Here is a 20782-nt window from a genome sequence, read left to right as displayed (position 1 = left end):
TATACTTAGCTCCAAATCCCTTACTAATGGCATACAGTCACATGATAAAATTGTGGCTAATTCAAAATCAACTGTATGCAGAACCTCTCTAAGCTCCCTCTAGTGGTGGCTGCAGAGAGAAAAAAAAACTGCTAAAGCTGACCATTTAGGGTGGGTTCACATATGCGTTGTGTATTCTGTTCTGTTATAACGGAATATAACTGAATTTAAGGAAGGAATGTAAAAAGGAAACCTTTAGAGCAGGGATGCCCAACCTGTGACCCTCCAGCTGTTGCAAAACTACAACTCCCAGTATGCCTGGACAGCCTACGGCTATTAGGGCATGCTGGGAATTGTAGTTTTGCAACAGCTGGATGGCCGCAGATTAAACATCCCTGCTTTAGAGGCATTCTGTCGACATTTGATCTGTCGACAGGACTTTTTTTTCTGTCTTATTTAACGGAGCAAGTTGGAACCGTTATTTGTGCCCATAGAACTCTATTAGTATGGATCAAAACAGAATACCTCTGAAGGGTTCCGTTATGCATTCCGTCCTTAAATTCTGTTATATTCCGTTATAACCCTGTTATATGGAATGGTATAACGGAATATAGAACGCATATGTGAACCCACCCTAACTCTTGTAAGACCTAATTGGCTTTTCCCATTTTGTAAAGTGATGGCATTTCACTAGGATCAGTGGGGCCCAACCTTTGGGACCCCGTCCAATTATTCACTGTTTTTCCCTGCATAGTGGCCTAGGCATTTGCTGTGCAGGCAACTGCAGCATAGCCATGGGACCGGCTGCAGTTCCCTTCCCGGCAGAGTGGAGTGGTACTGTGCAGGGAAAAGTTTGATACGGTCACAGCAAATCTTTGATGCAGTTCCTTAATTCTCAGGATCAGTGGTATTCGCAGAGGTCACTCCACCGCCAAGTCAAAAGTGATGGCATATCCTAGCTATATGCCTTCACCTTATAAAATAGGAATTTCACTTCAAAAGTTTTCTCTCTCTCTCTCTCTTTTAAAGAAGACATTCCATAGTCTGCAGTATTCTTAAAGGGGTTATCCAGGCTTTATTAACATTTTATTTTACCTGAAAATCGCTGAAAGTCACCGTGTAATCCCCTTCCGCCATTGGTCCTTGGTCACTACCAATTTCTGATTATTTGGCTGGAGCTGTGAGATCCCGTGCCTGCAGGTGACTACTCCAGCCAATCATAATGGATGCAGCAACCCTGACATTATAACGCATGACAGCAGAAAAAGTCTCCTCTGAATGCTTCTTTATGATAAATGCTGACCATTAAAAATGATGCTATGTGAACGTGGCCAGTCATGTGGAGGAGCTGAATGTCTAGGTCTCTTCTGAGCCAAACACTGACAGTGATGGTTAAGTTCAATGGAGAGAAAAACTGCAGTTACTACCTGTATGTCGGGGTGCTGGGGCAGCTAGTGCCATGAAATGCTCACCTCGGTCAGTTGTGCAAGAGGCACAACACTCCTACAGGCTCTGAAGGGTGGCCTTGGCAGGCTTCTTGATGCTTGTTCTCCGGTCCGCGATCAGGCCTGATGCAGGGAGGATAGCTGAATATGCAATGAATGGGGGCGCTGCCATAAGACAAGGCACCAAATGATCTATAAAAATGCTGCTTATTGTAGGCAGAACTATTTGTTTTAGGACCGCACAAGCCTCTTTGTCAGGTTAAATACAGGTATTGTATTGAACCCGATGAAGGAACCCGTCTGGCCCTGAAACGTTTTGTTCTGCCTACAATAAACATTTATATAGATCCTTTGGTGCCTTGGATCACAGCAGCGCCGCCATCCACAGCATATTCAGATAAAGGTTATATTGGTAGTTTAGCAGATGTTTGGCCACTGATGTCTATTTAAAGGGAACCCGTCAGCCTGTTTTTGCCTTCCAAACCAACCAGAATTCCTTTATGGTATCATGATGTGGTTCCCGATGGTGTCCTTATCTTCATTTTCTGACTTCTGAATGCACTAAAAATGATCTTTATTCCTCACTCCTGCAATATGCTAATGAGTCATTGCAAACCAAGGAGGTCGGCCTTAAAGTCGCTAACCTCACCCAGACCCTGCCCCTTCTACTTTGACTGATGTGTTCAGTCCTGGGAATGTCATCTCCTGGCTCTCCTGAGATCTCGCCTGGCCTCCGGATATCTTGCGCTTGTGTCACTGTGTAGCGTTGTCGGCACGTGAGCAGTAAAGCTGGGTGTACTCATTCCGGGTTAACTGACACTGGAGTGAATACACCCAACTTTACTGAACATGCTCCGACAGGACTACACACGTGCAAGATATCGGTAGGGGTAACCCGAGTTTAAGATGATAGGACATGATCGGTCATGCGAATTTGTCTGCCAGGTAATTTAATGAAAGTGAAGTCTCATTTGAGCCAGACCTTACTGATTCCTGGACAGTAAATAATATGTCATGTCTACTCAGGACACAGCACATCGATATTGTGGATTGAATAACATTTACAGTATATATATATATATATATATAGAATACAGATGCAAACCTGAAATGCATAACTAGACTAAACTAAAATACCTTCATCTGATCTTCCTTTAAAAGACAATTTCCTTCTTCGAAGTTTGCAGTTCTCTCCTTCATATTCAGTATCTGCTTGTGATCTTAGGAGCGCAGCCTGGGTAATGAAGCATACATGTTAATGACCCATAGATACAACTATCTTATCTGAGCAAAGCATGATATGGTACCAATAAACCTGTTTTATGCATGAGCAGAGTGGAAGATGGGAGGGGTAGTTTTGGTCCTAAGGTTGGTAGTAGTGCTCACAGTGGCCACCGCCAACCCCCCCTTCCCCCCAGCCTGGGCCTGTGCAGTGACTGGAGGGCATACCCTTTCTTGCCTTGGGGCACACCCTACTCTTGGGGCTCCTGTCTGGTGGTGATTTAGGAGCCCTTCATGTGAAGTGGTTTGGCAGGGTGCCAGTGGCTGGCGGATGATAGAAGAGTCAGTAACCAGGCCAGTTGATATCAATAAAAGTCTAATTTTAGTAAAGTGTAGAATAGGAGTAGTAGTACATCCAACAGTAATAAGTCTTAGTTTCAAGTAGTTCACAGAGCAATTCTTCTCCAACAGCAATGTATGGATAGCAGCAATGATGTGGATTGTAGTACTCCTCTCTGCCTGAAAGGAAGTTCCTTGTAAATGTTTCTGTAATTCCCGGGCTGAGGGGAGCAGATTTAAGTTAGGGCTGCTCAAACTGTCTCAAAGTGTGGAAGGAAATGCTAGCAATGTTCCCTCTCACAGCAGCAAAATATCTCTCTGTCATAAATGAATTAATAAGGATATCCACAGCACTCTTCAGTTTATGCAAAAAAAAAATTGATTCTTTTCATTCCATCAGCAGCATACAATGCGTCGTTTCGACTCAAAGAAGTCTTTATCAAGGCTTAATAAAGACTTCTTTAAGTCGAAACGTCGCATTGCATGCTGCTGATAGAATGAAAAGAATACATTTTTTCGCATAAACTGAAGAGTGCCGTGGATATCCTTATTAATTTGCTATCTGAAGGGATCTCTAGCCTGGACCTTTTCTCCGTGGGCACCACTGTTTGGACCTGATTCTTAGGTACCGGGACCACTGGTATGTTTTATCCCATGATGGGATTTGTAGCGCTGCTTACTATTTTGTATGATTCTCTGTCATAAATGTACACAATACCTTACTGACTGACTTGCAGATTCTGGACCTCCTGATTTCTCTTTCTCTCTGAAGCACTTTTGTTGATAAAGTTGTTTCCTTGGCCATACATTGTGTCAGAGATGAAGTTTCTCTGAGCTTGGTCCTAGCTCTGAGGAGCTTGCACAAGTAGGAGGTCCTCCTTCTTTCTCAGCTAGACTCTTACTACACACTAACATGGGGGTGGACCTAGGTCTATCTCCTAACAACTTAAAGGGATAAGCCAAGGTGTTAAGCCTAAACTGTCCATACAGTAAGCAAATACAGTAAATCCTAACAATTACATCAGCAACATAACATTACAACAATTTTCCCTTTGCAGTGACCCTTTTTTATGGCTTTTTATATTTTTTGGGCTAAGCTATGTAATGTATAACCATAGGACATAATATCCTGCATCCTCCTTACATAATCACCCACAACACACAGGCTACACTTGATTTTCTGTTGGTTTGACAATATCATCCAACATCACAGTTGCATGGCTTCTTTCTCCACTTTCTACAGTGCAGAATGGGTCAAGACTTTTCTAGCAAATCAAAATATGAGATCAATATCCAAGCTCCAACGCTGAAGCTCCAAGTTGAAGTATATTCAAGATATATTTAAAGATAGTGTTCTAGTAATACTAATAGTAATACATACTAAATATAGAAACGATACACACCTTTGAGATTTCATCTCTTAAATTAAAAGTCAACTCCAGATTTGTGAGAAACTGATCTGAAAATTCTGGATACATATCCAAAACTTCCAAAAGGTCATCTCTTTGGATTTTGTGCATGTCACAATACGTCAGAGCTCGTACATCAGCGTTTGATTTTCCAGGTTTGGCATAAAGGTGGACCATCTCTCCAAAAATATCATTCTTTCCTGAGGGGAAAAAACAAGTCTTTTAAAATAAAATATATCACCCCCTCAAGACGGCAGCTATTATGTGAGCCGAAACACTGCTCATTAGTATAAAGACTATTCATTCAGCCCAATGTGATAAATAGTTCTCATGCATAAATTGGATGCATATATACCATAATGCTTAGTAAAAAGACAAGAAAAATAAAGAATATGTAATATGAAATACCACTAGTCTACTAAGAAATTCCAATAAACAACTGGAACAATAGGAATGGCCACTGGGCCACCAGGATGAATAACGTACAGAATAACCAAGCATGTAGTCTACGTCACCACATCAGCTAGTAGGCTACTTTATGTTTCAGTCATAAATGCCCAGTAGAAATTCTCTTCATGAAACACCCCCGTCTATATGCCCTGTTAGGCCATAAGAACTTCATAGATGGGGTTCCTTGCCCAGGACTTCCCTCTATGAGTCAGAACAGGGAGCCACACTATATGTATGGCTCCTGTTCTGCAGACCACCATGTAATACTACATTTCCCTTACAGTGACTATGGCCTCCACCTGCAAAATCAGTTGTTTGCCCAGGGTGCCATAATTGGGACAAGGGATTATCAGCTGATTCCCCTGGGGTTTGCATTCTTAAAGGGGTTTCCTCTGATGAGACAACCACAGTAAATCAATAAAATAATCCTACAATGACATATCCCTAGATCATAAGCAAGTTCCACTAAATCACTGGAGCAATACAGTCTACTTGGTCCTGATTGAAGAGTGAGTCACCGAGGATGTCCAAGGAGGTCCATGGTTGTAGACTAAATGAAAATTAGATACTAAATCACTGCATGTAAGGAAATAGACACTGTGGGGCAGATTCCTCAAGACTGACGCTTCATAGTCCACTAGATGCACAACATTTATTAAGAGGCACAGGCCTCTTACTAAGTTTGGCTAATTTTCTGGTAGTCTGTGCGTCAAGGTATCAAGTCTATGTCACCCAGAGACCAACATTTGTAGAAACTCCCTGTCTGTTTAAAGGCAGCATGAATCTGTCCCTGGACATTGGGTTAGGAATAAATTCAGAAAAAGACTTGCATGATCCAATGCCTTGATGAAGCACATTATTCATGAAATGCGTTGCTGGAGGACGCCATGGAGATTTTAATATGCTAAATTAAAAGTTATGTTTTACTGTCAAGGCGCTGGATCACACAAGCCTTTTCCTATGTCAGCTATGAGCTGACGTAGATCTGAAATATAATTTCCGCCACGTTCTGTTACGCCCCACCATTTTTATCATCTTATGGTGGCGGTGCACCATAATTTGTGACTTTATTACTCCATAAAACTGGCATTGCAGCATTGATGGATCTGGCCCTACATATAAAAATCCGTTGATTGTAACCAACTGATTGATCTACCCTTGCTTTCCACATTGAAAGGTACAACTTAGGGGTCAACTACTTCTTTTGTACTTTTAGTTTATTGAAATGGGCTGTTCAATAGTCTTACCCTCACCTGATTCAATTGTGCAGAAATAGGAGAGATAAAGCAGAACATATTAAACTGTGGCACAGAATGATGGTGCTCTGTGCACCAGGAGCTGTAATCTAATGGTCCACATGATCGTCCTACAGTAAACCTTGACAATTTGCTCAAAAATCGAAAAATAACAATACTGCTTTTCATCGGATCTACAGGAAACCCAGAAGATCTTACCTAAAATTGCCACTACTATGTCATCTTTCAGAATCTCAATAGAGCCCCTTGACAAAAAATACAACGCCGTGAGCACATCTCCTGAGTGGACGAGAGTATCTCCGGGGGGCGCATGTGTGGTTTTAAACTTCATAGCCAAGGCTCGTAGACATCCTTTACTCGCTCCGTTGAATGCCTTGCAGTTCTGTAGCAATGTTTGATTGAGATGCAGGCAAATATCTGCTTGCAGGCATTCTGGGAATCCCTTGAGTACCTGGGAATACATAAATTGTAGAAGAGCAATAACTTGATGGATTAGAAAGACATGCAACACCAGGAAACAACCAGTGACGGGACACTTCGGGGTAAAATAGCAGATTTTCCATTGGTCAACTAGTATAACTTTCATAAGTATGCAGGGGAACATCTCCACATGTTGGCAGAATTTGGACAATTCATGTGGTGCACAATTTTTGGAGTGATTAGTGGTACAGTTTATATAGATAAGTATATTTTCTATGGTGCAGTTTGTCTCCCTTGAGAACAAAGAACTGGACTGTTGAATTTCAACATGCCCAATTCTTTTTTCCCCTGATATAAATCAAACAGAAGTTAGCTGGACACACATTGCACATTAAGAAAGTCATTTGGACTCCTTAGTCTATTGTGTACGACCACCTTTAAGTTAAAGGCCCTGCCTCCTGACCCTTACTTAGTTGCCAGGACCCTGAGGACTCTCTCGGTTTATGCTCATACAATGTACAAGAACCCTAGGCATTAGACCTATGAGTGACCTTTGATGTGTCCGCTAGACGGCTACATATGTCCCCAGTTCATGTTCACTCCATACAAAAATAATAGGTGAGCACAAATCCATATATTTGGAATCAGGGTTTAGTCCCAGTTCACATGTAGAGCAGAGTAACGGAATGTTCCAGTAAGTTCATATGCCTGGTAGGACTCACCAGTACCTCGACCAGGATATATGTTGAAAGTCACCAGGTCTCCTTTACAGTCTTGAACTGAAACAAAGTAAATGTTGCTCTCCTCTCTTCAGCCACTGAAAGGCTTCTATTACACAGGTCACTTGTCTCCTCCACGTTCCCAATCCTCGACAAGTATAACCGAGGAAAATCAAATGTAGTCTGCTCTATTGTAGGGAGCAAAAATAGTGTCTGACTGCCAGGAAAGGTTAAAAACCATAAATTTATTTGCCCTACTCATAAAATTCTAGTATAAAACAGCTTATCATAAAAGCATGTCGGCTCTACGCAATTTGCCCAACCCAGGGTTTCGTCCTCTCATGGCTTCTTTCGAGGCATGACCATACTGGAATTTTGTGAGTAGGAGAAATAAGTGTATGGTATTTAACCTTTTAAGGCTACTTTCACACTAGCATTTCTATTTTCCGGTATTGAGATCCGTCATAGGATCTCAATACAGGAGAAAATTTATTGTCAATGGGGACAAAACATAACTGAACAGAACGGAGTGCACCAGAATGCTTTCCTTTCCGTTTGGTTGCGTTCCCATGCTGGAAAGCCAACCGCAGCAAGCTGCGGTTTTCTTTCCGTCACAGAATGCAGAGCAAAACGGCATGACACACAATGCAAGTCAATGGGGGACGGATCAGTTTTCTCTGACACAATAGAAAATGGATCCATCCTCCATTGACTTTCAATAGAGTTCATGACGGATCCGTCTTAGGTATGTTAAAGATAATACAACCGGATCCGTTCATAACAGATGCAGATGGTCGTATTATCAGTAACGGAAGCGTTTTTGCTGATCCCTGCCGGATCCAGCAAAAAAGCTAGTGTGAAAGTAGCCTAACCAGTCTACACTATCTCTCTCTACAATAGAGCAGACTACATTTGTTTTTTCTTGGTTAGGGCGCCTTCACACGCTGGAGATTTTGTTGTAGAATTTTCTGCATCTGAAAATCAGTTCCATTCATTTGAATGTAGCGGCAAGCACATGGATTTCTGCAAGCCCCATTCAGGTGAATAGAACTGATTTTCAGGCACGGAAAATCCTGCAACAAAATCTGCCTCGTGTGAAGGTGTCCTTATACCTGTGGAGGATTGGGAACATGGAGGAGATAAGTGTGCTGAATAGTGCTGAGTGAATCGAACTCCACGAAGTGGAATTCGATCTGAATTTCAGGGAAAATTTGATTCGCCGTGAAGCTGAATCTCCTCATGCTTCGTAGTAACGAATACATTTTTTGAATGGTGGTAAAAAATAAAAAAAATCATACCTACTTCATCTGTTTGAGCGCAACAATGACGTCATAACGGGCCACGCTAGACCTTCAATCAAGATGGCGGCAGTGGCGATCAAAAGGATGAGGTAAGTAAAATTTTATTAATTTTCTATTTTTATATGTTACGCACTAATATCAATGTCAGATGCCCCGATCAGCAATGAACGCGGCATCTGAGGGGTGAGCAATGACGGGGAGCGGCGCACCCACTACTTATAAAGAAATGCGCTCTGTGATGAAGTAATTCGTCACAAAGCAAATTATTTTTATTTTGAAACAGCCAAATCAAATTTTTCAAACCTTCACCCCTTCATTTTCCTTTTACCCTGCTTTTCCACACTTGACCTCTGTGTCTTTACTGTAGAAGTCTTGACAATTACTATTTATTGGGTTTTATATATGGGCCAATAAGAAAAACTCCAGCTGAGAGGCACTGTTCCCTTTGATCAGTGATGGCGCGTACAAGAGACAGGGTTGCCAACCTGAATCATTATTTTTTCTTGGCCAACTTATCCAAAATTCAATAACGGCTAAAGTTTTTCACTGACAAACTGAAAAACCATAATAAAATAAAGATGATAAAGGTTTTAAGCAATATATGTCTATATCACAATATATGAGTTCATTATCAACATTCAGAAATCACAAAAAATCACTGAATCACCATTAGTCTGTAAAAAAAAAAATAATTTGATGCAACTATTTTTTTTCAAAGGTACTAGAAAATAGTCCTCTTTTTATAGACTATCCAGGAATTTGCAGACAGTTGTCAAAACTGCTGACAGCCAGAAATCAGGGGACTGGCAAAAATATGCCACACAAACCCTTCTCTTCAGTTTATATTATATTTCTAATAAAGCACAAGAGTGAGGAGGTCTGGCTTTATTACCCTCCAGTTGTATTTTCTGTAATGGACAAGTAGTAATGGTAATGTAATAGTAAAGGTAATGTCCCATGAAGAATATTCTACATTTTCCAAACCAGGACCTGAATCTGAATATTTTGGTAATGCCATATAATTAAAAATGTAGTATGGCCACTGAGTTATTCAATAAAAGGTATCTGTACTGTGCCACCTGCTGTTTGTTATTTTTCTTATTTGTCTGTCCTTCTCAGTAACAGGTGGTCACACATGCTCATTTCCATCCTTTAACTGCCACCAGCTGGATCTATCGTTAGAAGCTGTGGCAGTTACATGGTGAGAGCTGCAGCAGAAAGGACACATCCCCTGAAAAATAACACACACCCTGAGAAAGGACATGCCTCCTGACCTGCCAGCCCGAAATTTAGCAGCAAAATTGGAGCAATGAATGGGGAGATCTCTGGATCTGAGAGATTGTCATGTACTATATGATGTCTGATTTTCATTTTTAACCCATAAAATTCAACTTACACATAGCTATTGACCGAAACAATCCAACAAGGGAGGCCACCATACACATTAGATGGTCGGCTAAACCCGACAAAAACGTCAGGTTCAGCCAACATAGATCGAATGTGTTTGACTTTAGGGTTTCTCTGCATTTAGGCTTTTAAAGGACCACGTAGGAAATACAATTCTATAGTAACTCAGCACAAACTGGATAAAAGACAAAGGCTCTCTATTCATAAATTTTACAAGATGCGTTTTCATATTTGATGAAGTTCATTTTAGGCACTGTGACCCCCACCATGGAAGAATCTATATATACCGATGATAAATAAAACATATTTTACTTCTACTTGTTCAGCGTCAGATATTTCTAAAACCCAAAGACTCTGCTTTCCACTAAAGTGTCCATTTGAGAATCACTGAGAAGGAAATGCATTTAACCAAATCAACGTTGCTGATGGATTTTCATAGTGCCGACCCTGAATGCAGTTCTTGAGCTCATGATTTCAGACACACACCCCTAGGGCAACTTCCATTGAAAGCTAATTAAGCCAAGACTGTTTTTGGAATATGAGAAGGAACTGGAGCATCTGGAAGAAAACCCCATAAACAACCAACTCTACGCAAATGTTGCCTTTGTCAGATGTGAGCCCATAGTGAACCAATGATCTCAAATGTGAGTCCTAAATGGGCCCTGCTACTGCTGGACCCAGTTGTGGTAGACAGGCTGTGGGCATTCATTTAAATGGGGCCACAAAAGATGTAGACAGCAGAACCTGTGCTGTCCGCATCCGTAGTTCCGTTCCACGGCCCCGCAAAACAGATAGAGCATGTCCTATTCTTGTCGGCGGACAAGAATGGGCATTTATGTCATAGGGCCGGCCATGTGCAGTCCCTAAAATGTGGAACGTACATGGCCGGTATCTGTGTTTTGCGGATCTGCAATTTGCAAACCGCAAAACACTTACGGACGTCTGAATAGACCCTAATATGCAAAAAAATATCCACACACCCACAGCCATAAAACCCAAACGTAAATTGGACAGCTTATGCCTCCTTTGGGTAAATGGGGGCCTATGGACACCTGTGAAACATACAATGGGGGCTTACCTTATATCTATACAGCAAATGGCTACTGCAAAATGCAAATGGAAGCAACTGCAATGTATAATCTAGTTATTTCAAATTAACTCTAAGCAAGTCCATCATCATAGACAAAAACGAAGATTTTTTTTTTTTTAAGTACATAGTTTAAAGAAAAATGCCCTAATTAAAAAGACAGTAGCCTCCTAAAAATTAAGTCCTAATAAGATCTAAATAGAGATCTATATTTCTTGGGTTAATAAAAGTTCCAGTATGAGGTCGCTCCTATCAGGGCATTTCGTTCAATTTATTCTGTAAAGGGCACATCATTGGGTAACTAAGGGTCCAGGGTATGAATCCTCCTCATGGGCCCTTAGCAACAGCCCGGTACAGTTATCCTCTTTTAAGCCAGTTTTCTAGAGTAAAAGAACACTGAAATATTTTCCAGCCAGGGGCATCAGTACAGGCGCACAGACTGACGGATGTGGTACCTAACAACGGCTCTACGCAGGAATATGAATTAGGCGCAGCCTACGGCTGCACACCACCGGTCCATGATAAATCTGCCCTACTGTTACTATGTTGCAATATATCCCTCTGACTATCTTGGGTTATCTTTGATTATCCCTCCGTCTTTCTAAATTTCACCTCATTTATCCCTCCCCCCCCTCTCCCATCCATCCCATCCCCTGTCATAAGCATTTTAAGAATTTTGCTAATAAAATTTAGTCTGATAAAAAAAAACATTTACATTTTTCTCTCTCTTTATTTACAAGAATTATTTCACAACTTCCACAATATTACCTATAGGGGTCACTTTTCTGGGCAATACTTTCATGGAAGCCATAATTATTCCCTCTCCCTGAAATATAAATTTTAAGTGCCTGACTGGTCCAGAAACCACATTATCAAACTCCTGCTAGACATCAGGAAAGTTCACCCTTCTAAATGGATCAAACAGATTTGTAACCTTTAGACAGTCTCACTAGAGACCAGCCAACTTCAGAGCTATAAGAAGATACAACCCTGCCGGGCTATACTTTGAAAAATAAGTTTATTCCTGGTTTTATAGAAATACGTTCACTAGGGAACAGGCAACTATTGGCAGGCAAATAGGGAATTCATCATTATTCATATGAGAATATGACAGCTGACATATTTAGAAAACTTCTAGAGACCACCCAACGACAGCCACATGTTGAGGTAATAGCAGGTAATATTAAAATAAAAAAAGAATGCCACTATGAATGTGAGGAGTTTGGAAGAGAGACGTAACAGTGAATAATATTAACATCGGTGCTCATATACCAGCCTCTCACTGCTGACTTCCTGTAGGATGGAACAGCTGTCACAGAGCTGTTTTCTGGCCCAATGCTGTCATACAGCCTACGCTTCAAAGCTAAGTTGTATAAGAGTGTGGTCAAGAGGAAGCGAGTTTTAAAATCTTAAGTTTTGCAAATATTAGTGGTGATTTTTTTTGTTACATGCAATCATGTCATTATTCATGTTACGGCATTGTGTGTGGAACCACTGTTTCAACCTACATATTTGACTTTAGGCTACTCCTAAGGGCATTATACTGGCATACCCCTGGTATCCACCTTTTAAACCCTGTACAGGGATCTGGATGTTGCTGCAGAGGAACCACAAGGCCTCTACCTCCTGGAGTAGTCTTTGTATGATTGACAGCTGACCCACGGAGGTCACGAGACACCTGTGCAGGGGTCAGGTAAAATAGTAGTCAGGGACAGCCTGAAGTCAGGGCAGGCAGAGTACATGCTATACCATAAATAGTCTGAGGTCACGACTGGCAGAAAAGTGTGAATATGGAGATCAGGCACAGGTCAGGTCAGGCAGCAGAGGGTCAAAATTTGGAAAACAGGCAGAAAGTCAGTAAACAGGCAGGCAATAGAACAGCACACCTTTGCAGGATACTAACAAGCTAGGAAAACTATTGCTCAGGCAGGTGCCTTCAGTACCCCATGGCAGCAAGCAATAGGCTGAAGCATATTAGGGAGCTGGCCTTTTAAGAGTCGGAGGAGCGGTGTGTGCCCCACGGGCAGAGGAGGAGAGGCCTTGCCAGCAGCCAGCAGGCAGGCCACAGCTTGCATGGAGAACCACAGGAAAGAGGAGAGCAGTGAATGGGTCCATCCACACCATTGGGATAAAGAAAGCCAGGACTGGTAAGTTAAGCAGTGTTGATCCCGGGCCTCTGTAACAATTGGTTGTTTATCCTTTGTATTATAAATTTCTAAGAATTAATAGAAACTAGGACACCTTCCTAGCTTTGATTCATATTACCAAACACCCTCTGACTTGTCTTCAAGAAGTTCTAGTTATAAATGGCTACCCTCATCTTCAAACTGTACCCCATTCCAAATTAATATATTGAAAATCAAATTGCATTTTCCAAAATATATAGTTTTCCAGACAATGAGCACATATGTGCACCATAATAGGCAAGCTGTTCTGGTAATGTTGGAAACAATTGACCTAAAGAGGACCTGTAACACAAAAATGCAATGCAATTTGACAGCACCATGCTATGGAGCAGGAGAAGCTGGGCAGATTGATGTATATTTTTATGGGAAAGATTCAGTGAAACTGGTAATTTATACATTTATAGCTTTGCTTTTTCCACTTCCTGTGAACAGCTATCGGTACAGGAGGGAGGGATTATCAGTGATTGACAGCACTGTCAGTCACTGATAACACCTCCTCCCTGTACCGAGTAGCTCTTAGAAAAGGCAAAGACATAAATGTAAAAATCACCAGTTTTACTGAATCTTTTTCCACAAAAATATATATCAATCTGCTCAGCTCCTTTTTTTTTATGACAGTTCCTCTTTAAATCTATAACAAATAAGTCCATAAAGTAGACCATAAATGGCTATGACTTCAGACCCCTAAAATGATGACCCTGTATGTCAGATCTTTAATTGAATGTCAATGCCATATGCCTTGATCTTGTTCTAGGATATATCTTTGTGCTTTAGTTTGCTCGACATGATGATTTTCATAATGTTGCCATGCATGGCAGGTCACCAATACCAACCAACCAACTGTGAATCTAATTGGCTACAGATGACAATATACTGTGCACAGACAATTGAAAAGTTAACAAAAAAGGGCACATGCACACATCTGAGGATATGGAATCAACAGTCAAGTATAGACTATACATGTATATGTTTGGTAATAGTAAACATGTAAGTGGCATCGTTATTTAGGGTCAATGACTTGAGTTATGAGTCCAACACAAGATGGTCTTGGTATGGTGAAATGTAGGTCATCTGTATAGTAATGCCACCCTAACTATGAAATCAGTATTTACAATTATAAGTGCCTCCTTCGATGATCCTCCTAATTCCTGCTAAATAAGAGTGATTTTACTGTGTTTCAGCACCAGGCCAGAGTTACTGTGCACTCCCCGTCAGATTGTCATCACCATTGACTCTCAGCTACTATAGCTCACCAGCTAATACACTATGAAGATACTAATTCCTGTAATTTGTGTATAAGCTTCTGAGTTGGTCTTACTGTTTTTGAGTACTGTATGCCATCTAGTCCTGTTCCAGCCTGTTGGTTCAGTTCTGGTTCTTGTTTTTGAGTTGTATTATAAGGTTATTTTTAAGTACTGATTGGTTCTGTCCCCTTTAATTTTGTCTCTTTTGTGTCTCTGAGTGATCTTAGAGACACATCTCAGGACATCCGTGATGCACACCGGGAGAGACTGAGGTGTATAACTCTGGTTACACATACACATTAGGGGGGACTCCACTTGGAAGTTTATCCTTGGTAGGATGTAAGTATTGATTTGCCCCATCTTCTGTACACCCTGGGGTGTTGGTCATGTGTTATAACGTGGTAGACTGCCATGTTTATAGCATGGGTGACCAGATCCCTACCCCTAGGCTAGTGATGTTTATTTACTTTTAATTATTCTGCATGTGATTTGTCTATGTTATCTTATATTTAATCACACTTAGTAATTATATTTATTCACTTAGCCTGTATAAGCTTATTCATTCACAAATAGTCAAATTCACATTTTAAAACACAAGTATCCCTCACTTACCTACCCCACAGACTCTTCTGAAGCTATCTCCAACCTAAAAATCATCATGCTGAAAAGCATAAAATACCTAGCAGAGAGTACCAATGTGAAGCAAAGGATTGCTTAGATTCTCTATCTTTGTTTTGGCACTATCAAGTCTGTTTCTACATTGTTATATCATGTTTATGCCTTCAATCATAATGTGGTAATTCAGGGCTCAAAATAAACAACATAGTCCTCCCACAACTAATCCTATATGTGCAGGGGACTATAGAACCACTTCGGTCCAGTTGTCTTGGCTAAATCAATAGTTGCTGAGAAGTATATACAGACCAGGATCTTCCAGCATTGCCGGCCGCATATGCGTTCCAATATGCGTTCCAAGGACCGGAAGTGACGCATCGCGTCATTGCGATGCGGTCCACTTACCGGAAGTGCCTTCTCTTTGGCGTCCGGAAACACGTGTCAGCACCAGCGCTTAAAAAGCAAGCGCTGACACACTGCCATGAGCCCTCCAGTCTCCTAGCATACGCGCTGCACCTTCCACAGGGCCCCCCTCTGTCTGGTGAGTACATAGCATCATTTACACCATGGACCTGTTTTGTTCTATGTAAAGCACCGATTGACATATAACTAATTTATTATAGATCAGTATACTACTGCTATGAATGTCTGACATACAGTGTTTATATCTTCAGATTTGCATAAACACCTGTGTGAGTACATAACATTATTTACACCATGGACCTGTTTTGTTCTATGTTAAGCACCGATTGACATATAACTAATATACTATAGATCAGTATACTACTGCAATTAATGTTTGACATATAGTGTCTATATCTTCCGATTTGCATAAACATCTGACATAGAGTACCTTTTACCCTCAGACTCCATCATATATACGGACAAGAGGTACATATCTGTATACACAGCGCCATCAAGTATGCTAAGGAGCTAAGTACCATCTCTTCTCTTTTTTTAAGCACCATCTTTTTGCTTTCTTCATTCCCTACGTATATTACATTGTCATCACCTCCTGATGAGCTGCTGTATGCAGCCGAAACGCGTTGGGGTCGTGTCTTTATATTTTTTATATTAGACTTATTCTTTTTGTTTTGTTCACTGGATCAATATTTCCCGATCCAGCTTTTCTAAGTAGGGCATCACTAGGGCCATATCTAGGCCTAGGTACGGGGGCAGGGTGTCTCCACTATCAGGGGACATCCCTGTGCTAAGGACATAGTTCCATAGGGTCGTCTAGGGAGAGTAATTTTCCACAGACTTACCCAACATTACCCCCGTCCTTATAGTGATTCAGTATTTTACCACCTATCTATAATAGGAGGTTCGTTTTTTTTATACATCAGAGCATCTGAGCATATCGACCACTCTTGCTCATACCCATTTATTAATAAAGGTATCAAGTTTCCTAATTAAGCACGTTAATTTTCAATTTTCTTCCAATCAAGTCTATTCAGGTCTTAAAGGATCTTTCCATGTTCTAGATGTTGATGACCTAGCCTCAGGATAAGTTACCAAGATCAGAAGGGAAAGGGTCCGACACTTGGCACCCCCAGTGACCAGCTGTTCAGTGCCGGAAAAAAACACAATGGACTAAGCTGGAAGCAGAAAGCTCTGTCCACTGTGTAGTGGCCATGCTGGTTTCCTGCAGCTTAGCTCCCATTCAAGTGACCCTGCATGGAGACTATACAGTGAATGGAGATTTCTGCTTCCGACTCTATTCACTATGTATTTATTTTCCGGCACTGGGTGTCTGTTGAAAACAGTTGATCAGTGGGGGTGGGGGGTTGGATCGCCACTGATCTGATGTTGATGACCACTCCAGAGGGTAGGTCATCCATATCTAGAACCCAGAAAACCCTTTATTATTAGCAGTTATATAAATAGCTACAGTACTGTATATGTCTAAACCATGTTTCCTGCCGTTCTTTAATTATACTGTAGGTAACCATAGAGTGTGCTAATTGCTGAATAATTTCACAATAATTGGCAGAAACAACATTTCAGAAATAAAAGATTAATGTAGAGTACCAATTATCAATGCTGAAAAATAGCCTAATGCCTGAAGGAATGGTGATTTTTTTTTTATTGTTCTCTGCTTCAGTAAACAGATACATAAAAATCTAAATTCAATTACTTTACTCACAATGTGATCCATCTTTCTGACAATTACGTAAAACTAGATTTCCAAACACATAATATAAAAACATAACCGTTTATTGTGACTATAGCATTTAAAAAAAATAATGTCGTGAAGGGAACCTTCAAACTTTAACATGTTTTATTTTGCACTTACATAAAGGATATGTCTATCTTGGCAAACAATTATTCTTTATTGCTGCAATCGACCTAAAATTGTAAAAAATGAATCAACTTGGCAAATAGTCTTGAGCAACAATTTAAAGGTGTCCTACCGCTTTGTGCCTACAGCTTCTATGCTGACCTATATGTCTCCTGGGCTACAGACTACAATTACATCTTTGGTAGTTTGATCCCGAATTCTTTCTCCATTCCATCTGTACCCTAATTTGAGATAAGTCAGGAAGATGGAAGGCATTATGACTGCAGGATCAGACTACACAAGACTTTATTTGTAGTCTGTAACCACGGGGATACATAGGACTATACAGGAGCTGATGGGGCAAAATGATTAACCAAGACTATTTGCAAAGTTGCTTAATTTTTTTTATATTACATGGACTAGACTAATAAAGAAAATTTCTGCTCCCCTGCTATAGATAAAAATTACTATTGCCAACACTACAATAGCCCCTCTGTGCAGACTTTCTGTACTGCTGACTCTACTATAATACTACCGCATATCACTAGTGAGAGCCTTGGCCTCCTCGCAGCTCACAAAGCACAGTGCTATCAATTGTATAGTGGCTGTGCTTGGTATTGAAGCTCAGCCCCATTCACTTGAGTGGGACTGAGATTTGCCTAGGCCATGTGACCAATGAACGTGACGTCACAGGCCTAGGACGAGGCCTCGGTGCTCTGCTTCTTCAAACAGCTGATTAGCGGGGGTCCAGGGAGTTGAACCCCACAGATCAGATACTGATAACCTATCCTGAGGACAGGTCATCTGTATTAAACACTCAAACAACTCCTTTATCCCTCACCCATATACTTATCTTTTGAGATAAGTATCTCTTTAAATCATTTTACATCTTTCCTCTGTTGCTGACCATTCTGACCATTTAAACTAAATTTAAATGGTCAGAATGGTCAGCAACAGAGGCAAGATGGTCACCTTACTGTGCCACAATGGCCATTATTACTTGATAACACCCATTCAGGTGAGAACAAACATTTCTTCTATGCAGAAACCATGGCAACTTCTACTCACACAATGTTACTAGTGTTAAAAAAAATTCAGAGTTAATTAACACAGATTGTTGCAATCAACCCGCTAATTTCTATGTAAATGGAGTCATTTTAGTCGTTGCTAACTATTTTTACAATATCTGTAAAACCTGATACGGTGCAGGGTGTAGCAGCTCTAAAAAGTTTTGACAGGTGAATTCAAGCTTTGCATTATGTGACATTATCACTTCTATTTTTGTATGTACACGTTGTATGACACTGCAAGGGAACGGTGCATGATAAAGAGCGTCTAATTATACAGCAGGATTCCTGAATATTTCTGTCTTGTGCCGCAGTATGCTTGATTATCTACAGAAAATCCATGACTCATCAGATTACCAAACACATGGCACTATATGGCTGTGTTCACACGTTGCTTTGTATCCCAGTTGACTAGAACAGTGATAATTAACAAACATTAAAGGGCTATTTAAATTTAAAGGCTATGTACACCTTCAAGGGCAATCTTTTTATGATTTCATTTTATACATTTTGGGCTAAAAATCTTTTTATCAATTGATTTTAAATAAAAATATTGAGCTGTTCTGTCACAAATAGTTAAATGTTTTTCCTAGCTGTGTGAATCCTACGTTTCACTTTCACTTTTGTGCCAAATCATTATCTCTAAATTACTAAATGGTTCTAAACACTTATTTAAGCCACATTATTATTGGTTAGATAAGGATTGAGCTATAATGAGTGTTTATAAGGTCAGAGATCAGAGATAAGGAGCCTGTCAGGATTCGGCTACAAGAGAATCTCAGCCATGTACAGAGAAAATAGCTCCCAATTTTTTTAATAAAGCCCAATTGAAAAAAATTAGTTTTAGCTCTAAATGAATGAAATTATAAGAAAATGCCCCCAGGTATACATAGCCTTTAAATAAAAAAAATGATGTAATAAATTTAGATCATTGATACCTCACCGACATTCCGATGCTCCCGTTTTCATGCTTGCTGAGTCCCCTGACAGTCTTTACTTCCAGATGGCTCCCTTTTTGGCATATCATGTGACCAGAAAAAAGCAAACCGAATCGATTCATTCATCATAATTAGTTCTTCACCTCCGAGGACTGTCTCTGCTGCTAACAAAACTCCCCTGTGCCACTACATTGACAGGGCTGGACATCTCGATCAGCCCTGACAATTTCTGCTCCTCTGCTCTGAGTAGTGGCTCAAGCGCAGAGGCTCTGCTTCTGCTTCCTGAGCACTAACTGTTCATGTGCCACTACTTACTGTAGAAGTGTAGTGTAGCACATGCACAGTTACTGCTTTAGTATCGGTGGCATAGACTCTGCGCCTGTCGTTACTTGGAGAAGCGGAGCATGACCGACATTGTCAGGGCTGAGCGAGATGTCGGGCCCTGTTAATGAAGTGGCAAGGGGGAGCTTTGTCAGCAGGGAGGATAACCCCTTGCAGGTGAAGAACTCGTTATGATAAATGAATTGATTCGTACCAATAGATTTGATCATTACTACATGTGACCTGTGCGGCCAATCACTGGCTAAATAGGGAAGTCACTGCTTCAACCAGTGATTGGCTTCAGCATTCAATGTCTGTGCCGAGAAGAACCAGAAAATAAAGACCTGTGGACAACCTAGGAATCATCAGAATATGTGGAATGGTCTTTGACTTGAGACTGGACTTAGTGGTTTGACATAGGAAGGCTGGGGACAATGAGTGATAAGAATCTTCTCACGGGCTGAGGAATGTGCAGGAAATAAACTGGTACTGTGAAGACTTTTTATTGTCTGGATCAAAGGACATTTTTACACCTATGGCCACACTGGAATGTACAAGTATAAGTTGGTTGATAAATCGTTATTGAAGTATTGTACATGAAGCCATCAACCACATGTAACACATAGCTGATACCCTGCTGCAATAGCTGGGATTAGACACTTGCGCTTTCTCTTTCCGCTATTGAGATCTGTCATAGGATCTCAATAGCGGGGGAAAACGCTTCCATTTTGTCACCATTTATTGTCAATGGGGACAAAACTGAACTGAACGAAACAGAGTGCACCAGAATGCATTCCGTTCCGTTTGGTTGCGTCCCCATTGTGGACAGAATAATGCTTTTTCTGTCCACGATGCGTTGTGGAGCAAGACAGATCCGTCCTGACACACAATGTAAGTCAATGGGGACGGACCCGTTTTCTCTGACACAATAGAAAACGGATCCATCCACCATTGACTTTCAATGAGGTTCATGATGGATCCGTCTTGGTTATAATAAAGATAATGCAACTGGATCCATTTAAAACGGATGCAGGTGTTTGTATTATCAGAACGGAAGCGTTTTTATTGATATATGACGAATTCAGCAAAAATGCTGG

The 20782-nt window shown here is 40.8% G+C and overlaps 1 protein-coding gene across 1 annotated transcript in view; it reads right to left on the bottom strand.

Moving 5' to 3' along the window:
* KCNH7 (potassium voltage-gated channel subfamily H member 7) overlaps positions 1-20782 on the bottom strand; it is a 352340-nt gene that overhangs the window by 20765 nt on the left and 310793 nt on the right. Inside the window, exons 10-12 of the mRNA XM_040439382.1 lie at positions 6298-6550; positions 4388-4593; positions 2562-2658 (exon numbers count right to left, since the gene is read on the bottom strand). Coding sequence (XP_040295316.1) covers positions 2562-2658; positions 4388-4593; positions 6298-6550 — 556 coding nt within the window. The remainder of the gene's footprint in view (positions 1-2561; positions 2659-4387; positions 4594-6297; positions 6551-20782) is intronic.

This window comes from Bufo bufo, chromosome 7 (genome assembly GCF_905171765.1).
Source record: "Bufo bufo chromosome 7, aBufBuf1.1, whole genome shotgun sequence".
NCBI lineage: Eukaryota > Metazoa > Chordata > Amphibia > Anura > Bufonidae > Bufo > Bufo bufo.
The sequence above is the reverse complement of the archived record's forward strand: the minus strand, read 5'-3'. Positions and strand labels throughout refer to the sequence as shown.